The sequence below is a fragment of the Clytia hemisphaerica genome, unplaced genomic scaffold (genome assembly GCF_902728285.1).
Source record: "Clytia hemisphaerica strain Z4C2 unplaced genomic scaffold, Clytia hemisphaerica genome assembly, whole genome shotgun sequence".
NCBI lineage: Eukaryota > Metazoa > Cnidaria > Hydrozoa > Leptothecata > Clytiidae > Clytia > Clytia hemisphaerica.
Window position 1 is genome coordinate 1043481 of NW_027104406.1, and position 12968 is coordinate 1056448.

The 12968-nt window shown below is 39.9% G+C and overlaps 2 protein-coding genes across 2 annotated transcripts; both read left to right on the top strand.

Moving 5' to 3' along the window:
- Window positions 1-286: 286 nt before the first annotated feature.
- Window positions 287-1982, top strand: LOC136820093 (uncharacterized). The gene is made up of 3 exons (XM_067076332.1): window positions 287-528; window positions 963-1113; window positions 1402-1982. The coding sequence occupies exons 2-3, from the start codon at window positions 1023-1025 to the stop codon at window positions 1758-1760; spliced, it is 450 nt and encodes a 149-aa protein (XP_066932433.1). The 5' UTR covers window positions 287-528; window positions 963-1022; the 3' UTR covers window positions 1761-1982.
- A 7502-nt stretch (window positions 1983-9484) lies between these two features.
- On the top strand, window positions 9485-11113 carry LOC136820081 (adhesive plaque matrix protein-like). Its single transcript, XM_067076319.1, has one exon. The coding sequence runs from the start codon at window positions 9485-9487 to the stop codon at window positions 10907-10909; it is 1425 nt and encodes a 474-aa protein (XP_066932420.1). The 3' UTR covers window positions 10910-11113.
- The last annotated feature ends 1855 nt before the right edge of the window (window positions 11114-12968 follow it).

Below are 12968 nucleotides of genomic sequence, written 5' to 3' on the forward strand. Positions count from 1 at the left end.
CCCCGCAGGGTTGCTAGTAACAATATTTTTGATGCTTATATGTTGCTATTTTTAGGTATCCAGATCACGAAAAGTATTCAGACATGATCAAAGCTGTATTTATTCGCTGGCCGAAGTTGGTTGTTGGGGAGCGGGATCATGCCACGATATTTTGGACAAATCGATTGAAAGCTTACGTCAAGCGCGAGCGAAGCAGAATGGATGATAATCCGGAAGTCATCGAAAAGCGCCAAAAATTTGGCAAACGAAAAGCAAGCGAAGACCAGTCAGTTGAAATGCTAAAAAATCCAAAAAACTTTGGGGATTGATCTTCCCAACAGCCCTGCTGGAGAAGATCAGCATTCGCTTCAAAAACACATTGAATCGTTGAAATCGCAAAGTTTACTGCCGCAAGCCGCAAGAAACGCAGAACTAATTGAGACTCGTTTAGATCTAACATTACACGATCGACGTGCGAAACTTATCAATAATGATATAACTGTAAAAAATCTGATCGACATTTACCCAATCCTTGCGAATGGTGAACAGGTAAGCATAATTCGGCTAATTATTGAATCGAAGGGGGGGAGGGCAACTAGGCAGAATTGGGTACGGAGACGTGCCACTGGTCAGGGTCCTTTGTTTAGGCTCTGAAAATATCTGACAGGGTCCCAAATTAACTAACTTTCAAGATGTGTATCTGACAGGGTTGCATTTAGCTAATTTTGGACATTTTTCAGGGTGGAAATCAGAAAATTATTCAATTTTTGTCTACTTTTAGTCATTTTTGCCACTTGGGTGAAAATGGGAAAATTTTGCAATTTTTCGTTCTGATAGGGTCCCAATTTTACAAAAATTATATCTGACAGGGTCCACTTCTCAAACTTAGTGAATAACAGTTAAATTCCATTGCCTGCGAAATCGAGCTGAAGTATTAGGTTGGGTACACATTTTACTAATGCGTTTACTTATTTTCATTTCAGATTTTGTTAGAGTTCCAACGCTTGGCTGGCTTTAAATTGATCGGTAGGCTGGAGGAATCTATGCCCGATTACGCACGTGCTATCATCCACTTCTCAAAATCTGACATGGCGGTGGCAATCAGCAATGCTTCAACAAAAAAAGAAAAAGACTGTAAGTTGCACATCAGTGCTTGCCATTTAAGGTTGAGACATTTCACTGGGCGGTATCCGTCGTCGCAAACATCAAAAGCCCTTTGGATAGTATAGTAGGGTTTAAGAATGGTCAATCAAATTTAGACATTTGTATTAAGAAACAGGGGGGGGGGCTGCCTACAGTCCGGCAGTTGGCAGAAAATCGAAAAGTTAATATCCGGCGTTTAGGATCCTTGGAACATAATTGAAAGTAAGAATATAATGAATATGAACAAAAGCTTAAAAATATAACTTTGTTTTTCAACAGATCGATATGCTGTTGTTGGAGTAATGACCTTACCGGCATTGTTTCGAGAAGATCCAAAACACTACTACGGAATTGATAACACCCTAACTCCTCGAATCAGTCATGCTAACCCTGACATTTTCGACGAACAAGAATTTTTCATCCACCTCGATGGCATCACTATTGGAAAGTCGAGAGATCCTTTGACGGCACTGACATTGATGTACAGTTGCTACTACGTGTTCAACTTAGTATACCCAAAGGAGTTGCAAAGTTCCTTGGAATTTATCCAGCGTTTCTTGGTAAAAATCGGAGATGGTAGCAAGCCATCAGGCAAACTAATTACAGCAATCACAAAAATAAGAAAATATGCTGGTTGAAGTTCAACCACTGTATCTTTTTATCTTTGTGACATTAGCAGTGATCAGTTTTGGCGATGGCTTGCTTTCGTCGCCGGTTTTAACCACGAAACTCAAATGAATAAATGAGTCCGTGCAGACATTTTGATATTTGAAAATTTACAAAGTTACGCTTCAACTTCTTTTCTTTGAGTTTGAATATTGAATATTGAAAGCACTATATTTTCTTGTCAATGTTTTTTTGCCAAATGAAAATTAGAAAGGCTAAAACTGCACTCCTTGAGGTTTTTGTTTAAAATGCTCCTAGTTGTAATTTTTGGAATTTGTTGAATTTAATTGCCCTTTGAAATAGTTTTATACAGAAAAAATCTGCTTTTAGATTGCATAATCTTACTGAATAGTAAATAGTGTATAGTTATAACGTAATATAGAATCAGTTTTTGTCAAATTTTTGTCAATATTTATTGAATTATTTAACTTTCTTCTATGTAAAATTCATTTTATTCAATCTGCAAAAATAAAAATAGAACTTTTATCTCCCAAATCAACTTTTTGAGTTTTTCCTTCGATAATTATTCGCGTATATTCTAGTGAAGAAATGATAGGAAATTTAAAATACCTAGGGGGTAAAAGGAAATACCTTTTTCGCACCATCACATCTAAGTGATAAAAAAGAACCCCGAGGGTAAAAACTAAAAAAACTTTCGGCACTTTTGAATCCTTTTGGTGGTGTTTTTAAAGCACGTTAATGGTATATCAGACTAATTTTACAGTAAAAGGGGCGTTTTGCGGTATCGTTTGAAAACTACCTTTTTAGTGACTTAAATATACCTTTTTAGTGACTTAAATATACCTTTTTAGTGACTTAAATATACCTTTTGGAGGACTTAAAAATTCTTTTGGAAGTATTTTCATACCTCAAAAGGTACCTAAAAGTACCTTGAAGGTACGAATGAAAAAAATACCTTACAGGTTTTTTAACCTTTAAAGGTACTAAAATGAACCGCTAAAACTTTCAGTGAAAGGATATTTCTTTTGGACAGGGAACACATGTGAATTTTCTCACAAGGTGAATTTTGTGTTCAGGGAAAAATGAAGATACTAATCACATTCGTTTTTATTTTCAGTTGGTTGACTTTTGTACCTGATGACTCAAGGGCGTACAAACTAATGCAGAAAAATATTTCAAAAAAGAGCAATTCATGGTCGCAGTGGATGGAAGAACAAGAGGTCGTGCTCTACATCAACAGCGAAGAAAGGATTTTTCTTTTGGATAGGGAACACATGTGAATTTTCTCACAAGGTGAGTTTTGTTTTCAGGGAAAAATGAAGATACTAATCACATTCGTTTTTATTTTCAGTTGGTTGACTTTTGTACCTGATGACTCAAGGGCGTACAAACTAATGCAGAAAAATATTTCAAAAAAGAGGAATTCATAGTCGCAGTGGATGGAAGAACAAGAGGTCGTGCTCTACATCAACAGCGAAGAAAGGATTTTTCTTTTGGACAGGGAACACATGTGAATTTTCTCACAAGGTGAGTTTTGTGTTCAGGGAAAAATGAAGATACTAATCACATTCATTTTTATTTTCATTCAGTTGGTTGACTTTTGTACCTGATGACTCAAGGGCGTACAAACTAATGCAGAAAAATATTTCAAAAAAGAGGAATTCATGGTCGCAGTGGATGGAAGAACAAGAGGTCGTGCTCTACATCAACAGCGAAGAAAGGATTTTTCTTTTGGACAGGGAACACATGTGAATTTTCTCACAAGGTGAGTTTTGTGTTCAGGGAAAAATAAAGATACTAATCACATTCGTTTTTATTTTCAGTTGGTTGACTTTTGTACCTGATGACTCAAGGGCGTACAAACTAATGCAGAAAAATATTTCAAAAAGAGCAATTCATGGTCGCAGTGGATGGAAGAACAAGAGGTCGTGCTCTACATCAACAGCGAAGAAAGGATTTTTTCTTTTTGGACAGGGAACACATGTGAATTTTCTCACAAGGTGAATTTTGTGTTCAGGGAAAAATGAAGATACTAATCACATTCGTTTTTATTTTCAGTTGGTTGACTTTTGTACCTGATGACTCAAGGGCGTACAAACTAATGCAGAAAAATATTTCAAAAAAGAGCAATTCATGGTCGTTTTCTCACAAGGTGAGTTTTGTGTTCAGGGAAAAATGAAGATACTAATCACATTCGTTTTTATTTTCAGTTGGTTGACTTTTGTACCTAATGACTCAAGGGCGTACAAACTAATGCAGAAAAATATTTCAAAAAAGAGCAATTCATGGTCGCAGTGGATGGAAGAACAAGAGGGTCGTGCTCTACCTCAAACAGCGAAGAAAGGATTTTTCTTTTGGACAGGGAACACATGTGAATTTTCTCACAAGGTGAGTTTTGTGTTCAGGGAAAAATGAAGATACTAATCACATTCGTTTTATTTTCAGTTGGTTGACTTTTGTACCTGATGACTCAAGGCGTACAAACTAATGCAGAAAATATTTCAAAAAAGAGGAATTCATAGTCGCAGTGGATGGAAGAACAAGAGGTCGTGCTCTACATCAACACGAAGAAAGGATTTTTCTTTTGGACAGGGAACACATGTGAATTTTCTCACAAGGTGAGTTTTGTGTTCAGGGAAAAATGAAGATACTAATCACATTCGTTTTTATTTTCAGTTGGTTGACTTTGTACCTGATGACTCAAGGGCGTACAAACTAATGCAGAAAATATTTCAAAAAAGAGGAATTCATGGCGCAGTGGATGGAAGAACAAGAGGTCGTGCTCTACATCACAGCGAAGAAGGATTTTTCTTTTGGACAGGGAACACATGTGAATTTTCTCAAGGTGAGTTTTGTGTTCAGGAAAAATGAAGATACTACTAATCACATTCATTTTTATTTTCATTCAGTTGGTTGACTTTTGTACCTGATGACTCAAGGGCGTACAAACTAATGCAGAAAAATATTTCAAAAAAGAGGAATTTCATGGTCGCAGTGGATGGAAGAACAAGAGGTCGTGCTCTACATCACAGCGAAGAAAGGATTTTTCTTTTGGACAGGGAACACATGTGAATTTTCTCACAAGGTGAGTTTTGTGTTCAGGGAAAAATGAAGATACTAATCACATTCGTTTTATTTTCAGTTGGTTTGACTTTTGTACCTGATGACTCAAGGGCGTACAACTAATGCAGAAAAAATATTTCAAAAAGAGAGCAATTCATGGTCGCAGTGGATGGAAGAACAAGAGGTCGTGCTCTACATCAACAGCGAAGAAAGGATTTTTCTTTTGGACAGGGAACACATGTGAATTTTCTGACAAGGTTAGTTTTGTGTTCAGGGAAAAATGAAGATACTAATCACATTCGTTTTTATTTTCAGTTGGTTGACTTTTGTACCTAATGACTCAAGGGCGTACAAACTAATGCAGAAAAATATTTCAAAAAAGAGCAATTCATGGTCGCAGTGGATGAAAGAACAAGAGGTCGTGCTCTACATCAACAGCGAAGAAAGGATTTTTCTTTTGGACAGGGAACACATGTGAATTTTCTCACAAGGTGAGTTTTGTGTTCAGGGAAAAATGAAGATACTAATCACATTCATTTTTATTTTCATTCAGTTGGTTGACTTTTGTACCTGATGACTCAAGGGCGTACAAACTAATGCAGAAAAATATTTCAAAAAAGAGGAATTCATGGGCGCAGTGGATGGAAGAACAAGAGGTTGCGCTCTACATCAACAGCGAAGAAAGGATTTTTCTTTTGGACAGGGAACACATGTGAATTTTCTCACAAGGTGAGTTTTGTGTTCAGGGAAAAATGAAGATACTAATCACATTCGTTTTTATTTTCAGGGGCGGATACAGGAATTTTTATCACTGTGTGAAAATTTCGGTTTACCCCGATTTTCCAATATGATCCCGATTTTTGAATCCGATAATTGAAGGAATACTCTACCCCATCGCTACATGCCACACACATGTATATAATATCTTTGATTCACTCTACTTATAAGAGCACAGAATCATAGTTTCAAAATGTCCTCACCTCATGTTAGTTTATGTTCTTGTAAAAAACTTTAGATCAGACTCAGAAAGAGAGAAAACTTCGTGATTTGTTTACACGTAAATCGCGATAGTGTGAAGGGTATGAAAAAGTGGTTTCACACAGTCTGAAGGAATGAAAATTCGTGAAAAGTATGCAAAACTATGTAATTATCCTCACGAAATTCTGCCAAAATAATCTCTACCGTTGAGGTATGATAACAAGATGAATGCGACTCCTTCAGTAACTTATTACGATGGAGAGTCTCTCTCACACAAACAAAAGCTTCTTTGACGTCATTTTGAGCACAGAAAGTGAAACGTATCAACAGATGTACCTTTTGAACATTGTGTACAGAAAGCATTTATGTTTCTTTGAAAGAACAAAATATTTTTTCTATAAGAAAAAAATTATAGAAAACAATTTTAGTGTTTTTATTTTTTCGAATCGAGTAAATTGAGTGTGTGAATTCACCACGTTCACATACCCTGTATCCGCCCCTGATTTTCAGTTGGTTGACTTTTGTACCTGATGACTCAAGGGCGTACAAACTAATGCAGAAAAATATTTCAAAAAAGAGCAATTCATGGTCGCAGTGGATGGAAGAACAAGAGGTCGTGCTCTACATCAACAGCGAAGAAAGGATTTTTCTTTTGGACAGGGAACACATGTGAATTTTCTCACAAGGTGAGTTTTGTGTTCAGGGAAAAATGAAGATACTAATCACATTCGTTTTTATTTTCAGTTGGTTCACTTTTGTACCTGATGACTCAAGGGCGTACAAACAAATGCAGAAAAATATTTCAAAAAAGAGCAATTCATGGTCGCAGTGGATGGAAGAACAAGAGGTTGTGCTCTACATCAACAGCGAAGGCAGGATCTTTCTTTTGGACAGTGAACACAGGTGAATTACTAGTTGTAAGTTAAAGTTTTAGTCTTGACGTGTTCGTATTGTCCTTTTGTAGGTACACTACGTTCATTAGTATGAAAAAGGTCTCCAAGCAATCTGACATCGTGAATGCGTTATATCCTACAAGGAGAATCTCTTCACCAGGGAATACTACCAATCTAAAGGGAATTATCTTCCTGATTATCTCTAAGCACTGATTGAAACTGCCAACCAGGATCCAACAATACCTATCGTCGAACCAGTAAGGGTAAGTAACACTACCAGTCTTTGTACGTCACTAGTCTAAAGTTGGCCTTATTACGCCTTTGGCTACACCAATTAGGACCGTCAGACACTCAGCATTAGTCTATTTAATAGGATTCGTGCATCTGCTACATGCTATTTTCTATTCAAAAATACACAAATCTGAGGACAGTGAGGATGGTGAGGATGGAGAGGATAGAGAGGATAATGAGGACAGTGAGGATTGTGAGGATAGTGAGGATGGAGAGGATAATGAGGACAGCGAGGATAGAGAGGACAGCGAGGATAGAGAGGACAGCGAGGATAGAGAGGACAGCGAGGATATAGAGGACTGATATATAATATGATGCATAATACATTGTACGGAGGTAACGTAATGTAATATCTATTTTAATAACGGGATAATAGGATAGCAAATTATGTCTTAATGGTGTAAATTTACTTCTGGTCCTTCCCGAAAGAAGATTATAAGAATATCGCAAAAGAAGACCATAAGAATATCGCAAAAGAAGACCATAACAATATCCCAAAAGAAGACCATAACAATATCCCAAAAGAAGACACCAAAGGCAACAAAAACAAAACGAAAACAGAAGAACGCACCGAAACAAGCACCGACTCAGACGACGACTTTGACGCGTACAAACAAATAAAACACAAAATATCTAGAAAGAGGAATTCGATGTCACAGTGGATGGAGGAGCAAGAAGTTATGCTCTACATCAGTAGTGAAGACAGGAGGATCTTGCTTTTGGACAGGGAGCGCAGGTTCCAAGTCTTCCCAGCACCTGGTAGGTGATTTGCAAAGATATTCTTTTTTTAACCTTTGCATGCTGTTTAAAATAGTAGCTTAAGGTATTTTCCAAGTTGTATGGAAAGCAATTAACTTTTGATGCCATACAGTTCAGCTCCTTTTGAGACCCCCAGCGGACCCTCAATTCACGTATTTCTTTTCGAAATTCACTCATTCACGCAAATCTTTCTCAAGATTCACGCAAACTGCTGGGGAGGGGGAGGTGTTAGCCTAGAACAGTGTTCACTGAAACTCTAGTTATTGAAATGCAGCTTTTTTTCGCATGATGCATTAAGTTATTCTTTTATTGAAAAATACGTTTATAAATTCAGAAAACTTCAACCAATCCACAAATACCATGTTTAAGTGACTGGCAATGAGATCATACGTAACGCGAAGAGAATAAGAGGTGGGTGGATGACTTTCCTCTTCACAAAAATTCTACAAATCAAAATGGAGAGACTATACCGCATTAGTCCTGTGGACGGGATTACTCTCCAAACTCAACATTGAAGCAGGGACTTGGAAGATATCTATCATATGTTTAGTGACGACGAATCGTTCGAGAACGAATCCAGTGACGACGAAACCTTCAACGTCGAATCCAATGACGACGAACCCTTCAACGTTGAATCCAATGACGACGAAGCAAATTTTTTTTCCGTAGACGGGCGGAAACATCTTTAATGGTCGGAAATATCATAGCGTAATGGTCGGAAATATCATTTGATAGTCGGAAATATCTTTTGATGGTCGGAAATATCTAAAACTCTGAAAATTTGAAAATTTAATGGTCGGAAATATCATTTGATGGTCGGAAATATCCCGCGCTTTTAAAAATACCTCATCAGCAAAAAAATGTAAACAAAGATGGTAGCAAATGTGGTTCTGTTTCGTAGTTCTTTATATAGTATTTTACACAAGACGTAGACAGCTTTTTAGGGAGAGAAAGTGGTATTGACCTTTTTATTCAACCACGACTCTTCTTTCTTTCTTGTCTTTTTTATCCTTTCCTCCTCTAGCCCCCACTGCTTTCAAATCACCCTAAATCTAGTCCTTACCTGGACACCCTCCCATTCTAGACCTTACCCGGGGCAGGGGGGGGGGCACTCGATCTGAAAACGACCATACTTTCGGCGGAAAATTTGGCTTCCAAAATCGAACCCTTACAGTGCATCCAGCTGGCAGTGCATGCAGAGAAAATTTTGCCAAAAAATGGCCCTTACAGAACATTTATGGCAAAATTTTCTATCCTTTACAGGGAAAAAAATCTTCAATTTGGCCCAAATCCTCAATTTTTACACGCTTACAGTGTATTTTTCTCATTTTTTTCTCCTGTCGTCCCTTACAGTGTAGTTCCGCCCGCCATAACCTCGAAAAAACGACCCTTACTTACGTGCCACGCCTCAGGTCATTTACCTTAAGTGCCCCCCTCCAAGAAACAGAACAGTTCTCAGATAGTGTCCCAAAAACTTAAAATAAAAAAACTACTCTTGTCTGGCACACACAACAAGTTGGCCACACTACACCACCTTGGCTATTATCTTTGTTTACATTTTTTTGCTGATGAAGCATTTTTGAAAGCGCGGTATATTCCCGACCATTAAATTTTCAAATTTTCAGAGTTTTGGATACTTCCGAACATTAAAAGATATTTCCGATCATCAAATGATATTTCCGACCATTACGCTATGATATTTCCGACCATTAAAGATATTTGCGACGACGAAACCTTCGAGGACGAATCCAATGACGACGAATACAGCGACGACGAATCTAGTGACGACGAATCCAGCGACGACGAATCCAGCGACGACGAATCCTTCAACGTTGAATCCAGCAACGACGAAACCTTCGAGGACGAATCCAGTGACGACGAAACCTTCGAGGTCGAATCCAGCGAGGACGAAACTTTCGAGGACGAAACTTTCGAGGACGAAACTTTCGAGGACGAATCCAGCGACGTTGAATCCAATGACGACGAAACCTTCGAGGACGAATCCAGTGACGACGAATCTAGTGACAACGAATCCAGCGACGACGAATCCTTCAACGTTGAATCCAATAACGGCGAATCCAGCGACGACGAATCAAATGACGAGGAAACCTTCAACGTTGAATCCAGCGACGACGAAACCTTCGAGGACGAATCCAGTGAGGAAGAATCTAGTGACGACGAATCCTTCAACGTTGAATCCAATGACGACGAATCCAGTGACGACGAATCCAGCGACGACGAATCCTTCAACGTTGAATCCAGCGACGACGAAACCTTCGAGGACGAATCCAATGACGACTAAACCTTCGAGGACGAATCCGGTGAGGAAGAATCTAGTGACGACGAATCCTTCAACGTTGAATCCAGCGACGAAGAAACCTTCGAGGATGAATCAAGCGACGACGAATCCAGTGACGACGAATCCAGTGACGACGAATCCAGTGACGACAAATCCATTGACGACGAATCCAGTGACGACGAATCCAGTGACGACGAATCCTCCAACGTTGAATCCAGCGATGACGAAACCTTCGAGGACGAATCCAATGACGACGAAACCTTCGAGGACGAATCCAGTGAGGAAGAATCTAGTGACGACGAATCCTTCAACGTTGAATCCAGCGACGAAGAAACCTTCGAGGATGAATCCAGCGACGACGAATCCAGCGACGACGAATCCAGTGACGACGAATCTAGCGACGACGAATCCAGTGACGACGAATCCAGTGACGACGAATCCAGTGACGACGAATCCTGCGACGACGAATCCTTCAACGTTGAATCCAGCGACGACGAAACCCTCGAGGACGAATCCAATGACGACGAAACCTTCGAGGACGAATCCAGTGAGGAAGAATCTAGTGACGACGAATCCTTCAACGTTGAATCCAATGACGACGAATCCAGCGACGACGAATCCAGCGACAACGAATCAAATGACGACGAAACCTTCAACGTTGAATCCAGCGACGAAGAAACCTTCGAGGACGAATCCAGCGGCAACGAATCCAGTGACGACTAATCTAGTGACGACGAATCCTTCAACGTTGAATCCAATGACGATGAAACCTTCGAGGACGAATCCAGTGACGACGAATCCAGTGACGAGGAAACCTGCAACGTTGAATCCAGCGACGACGAAACTTTCGAGGATGAATCCAGTGACAAGATCTTGAGAGCTAAAAATCCTTGTCGTCGACAGAACTTGATTTATAATCATTCGCCACGTACTACTGTACTACTACGGTCTACAAATACAACATAAAGATGACGGCGTGAACAAGATGGCGGATGACAACATGGAAAAGGAAGCTACAGATATTATAAACACTGTCGAGCGTGCTAACCGCACTGGCTCAACTTAAGTATCTTTGAAATCATTCGTAAACCAATCGTAAACTTAATGGCTTAAGCAAAACTTTAGCATTTCTTAAATTGGAGCTAATTTATTAGCTTAGGTTAATTATCGATCCCGCATCTCCCGCACTAGGCCTTTCAGGGGTCACTCATCCCGCCTCTACAGGATATCTATGCCGTCGGCTCTTTGCTGCCATTTTATCTATTTCAGTATCGGCTGCCGGCAATTTATCTTCAGCTAGTCCCGCCTGCAAGATCTCCTTAAATTGATCTCACTCCTATTTCCTACCTTTTCTACTGCCTGATCAGATTGAGAATGAATTTATTGACACTCAAAATGATCCTACAAAATATCTTTAAAATTATTATAATCCTTCATTTGGCCACAACTGTGTTGTGTGGAAAAAACAAGAAAGCAAAGATCGATGCACCCTTGATTGATGACGAACAAGAACGTCAATCCCACTCCAATGATGGATCCTCCGACCCAGGCAGTTTTTCTCGAGAGAAATGGAACACTGTTCAGAGAGAGGAACTATCAATGTATGCTCAAAGTCATGGTCTCAACCCAACCTTTTTCTCCGACAACACCCTCAGGTCCGTGCTGTACGACGTGTACCACCCCCGTTCAACTACAACCAACCAAAATGACTTACCTAATTCATCCCCTGTGTCACCAGAACGCACCCAACAAGATAATGGTCCACCAAATACCTTGTCTACAAACACCTTGCCAGCAGTTACTGCAACAGCCACAGGAGGTCATCAACCAAACATTCCAGCTACCACAATTGTGAGAGGAAACAACTCCTCGAACTTAACTCAACAAGAAGAACTATTGAACTTAATTGACGATAGACTTGTATCAACCATGTCTCGGTTCCTTACCAACAACATTCGTTCTTCCCCAGCACTTCCAACTTCAACCAATTTCGCTCAACCCACACAACTTAACCCGCCATCTTTATCTCGGCCAGTCCAAAACAACGTATCGGTACCGGCAAATATTTCACCTTTTCAACAACAACAAGACGTTCAAGATGGCCGCACACAGGATCTTTCGAACCTACAACTTCCCCCAGTCCCAGCGAACGTTATCAACAGAAACAGACGCGGTGAGTTCGTTAACTTTGATTCTCTACTTCCTCAGAACGTTGGGCGATCCACTAACACCCATATTTCTTTAAACATCGACGGGGATAGTATTTCTTTGGCAAGTAATAACGACTCATCCTCTACCACTAAAGATAATTCAAAATACAAAGCCAAAGTCACCGATTTCCTTACCTGGTCTCTTGCATGGACATTTTTTTTCCAAATCATGGTACAGTTTAACTCCCACTTGACGGAACAACTTTTACAATACCAACTTTACATTACCAACATGGCTAACCAGTACATTTTTTCTGCTTGGTACAATTATGACAAAGCCTTCAGACAATCTCTTGCGAACAACCCACATAAGGTTAACTGGAGCTCCTCAGACGGCTATATTTTTAACCTTTATGTTAGGGATAGAAATTTAAAATCTAAATGTTTTACCTGCGGTTCTAGTAACCACCTCTCCCCCTCTTGCCCTTTCGCGACAGGTAAGGGTCCTGGTTCTAGCAGTGGTAAGTTGCAACCGTTTGGCAGTGTTCAGCAGAGTTTTCCTAGGCTACGGGCCCCTGGGCTCCCACCCACCCCACCAGGCTCTTTCGGATCAAATTCCCCCAGCGTCTCTGCTAATTTTCAGGCTCCCTCCCACTATGGTTCCAGACCGCCCTTTCCTGCCCCCCAGCGTACCCAGACTGCCAGCCAGAGCGGCCAGGTATGTCGAAGATGGAACCAGGGACAGTGTACCAGATACAATAACTGCAAATTTCTCCATGTCTGTAT

What these genes read in the sequence shown, in the direction of transcription:
- LOC136820081 (XM_067076319.1), top strand. Translation starts at nt 9,485, where the DNA reads ATGACGACGAATACAGCGACGACGAATCTAGTGACGACGAATCCAGCG.
- LOC136820093 (XM_067076332.1), top strand. Translation starts at nt 1,023, where the DNA reads ATGCCCGATTACGCACGTGCTATCATCCACTTCTCAAAATCTGACATG. An exon ending in AACAAAAAAAGAAAAAGACT is followed by an intron (nt 1,114 to 1,401) that starts GTAAGTTGCACA and finishes GTTTTTCAACAG; the next exon opens with ATCGATATGCTGTTGTTGGA.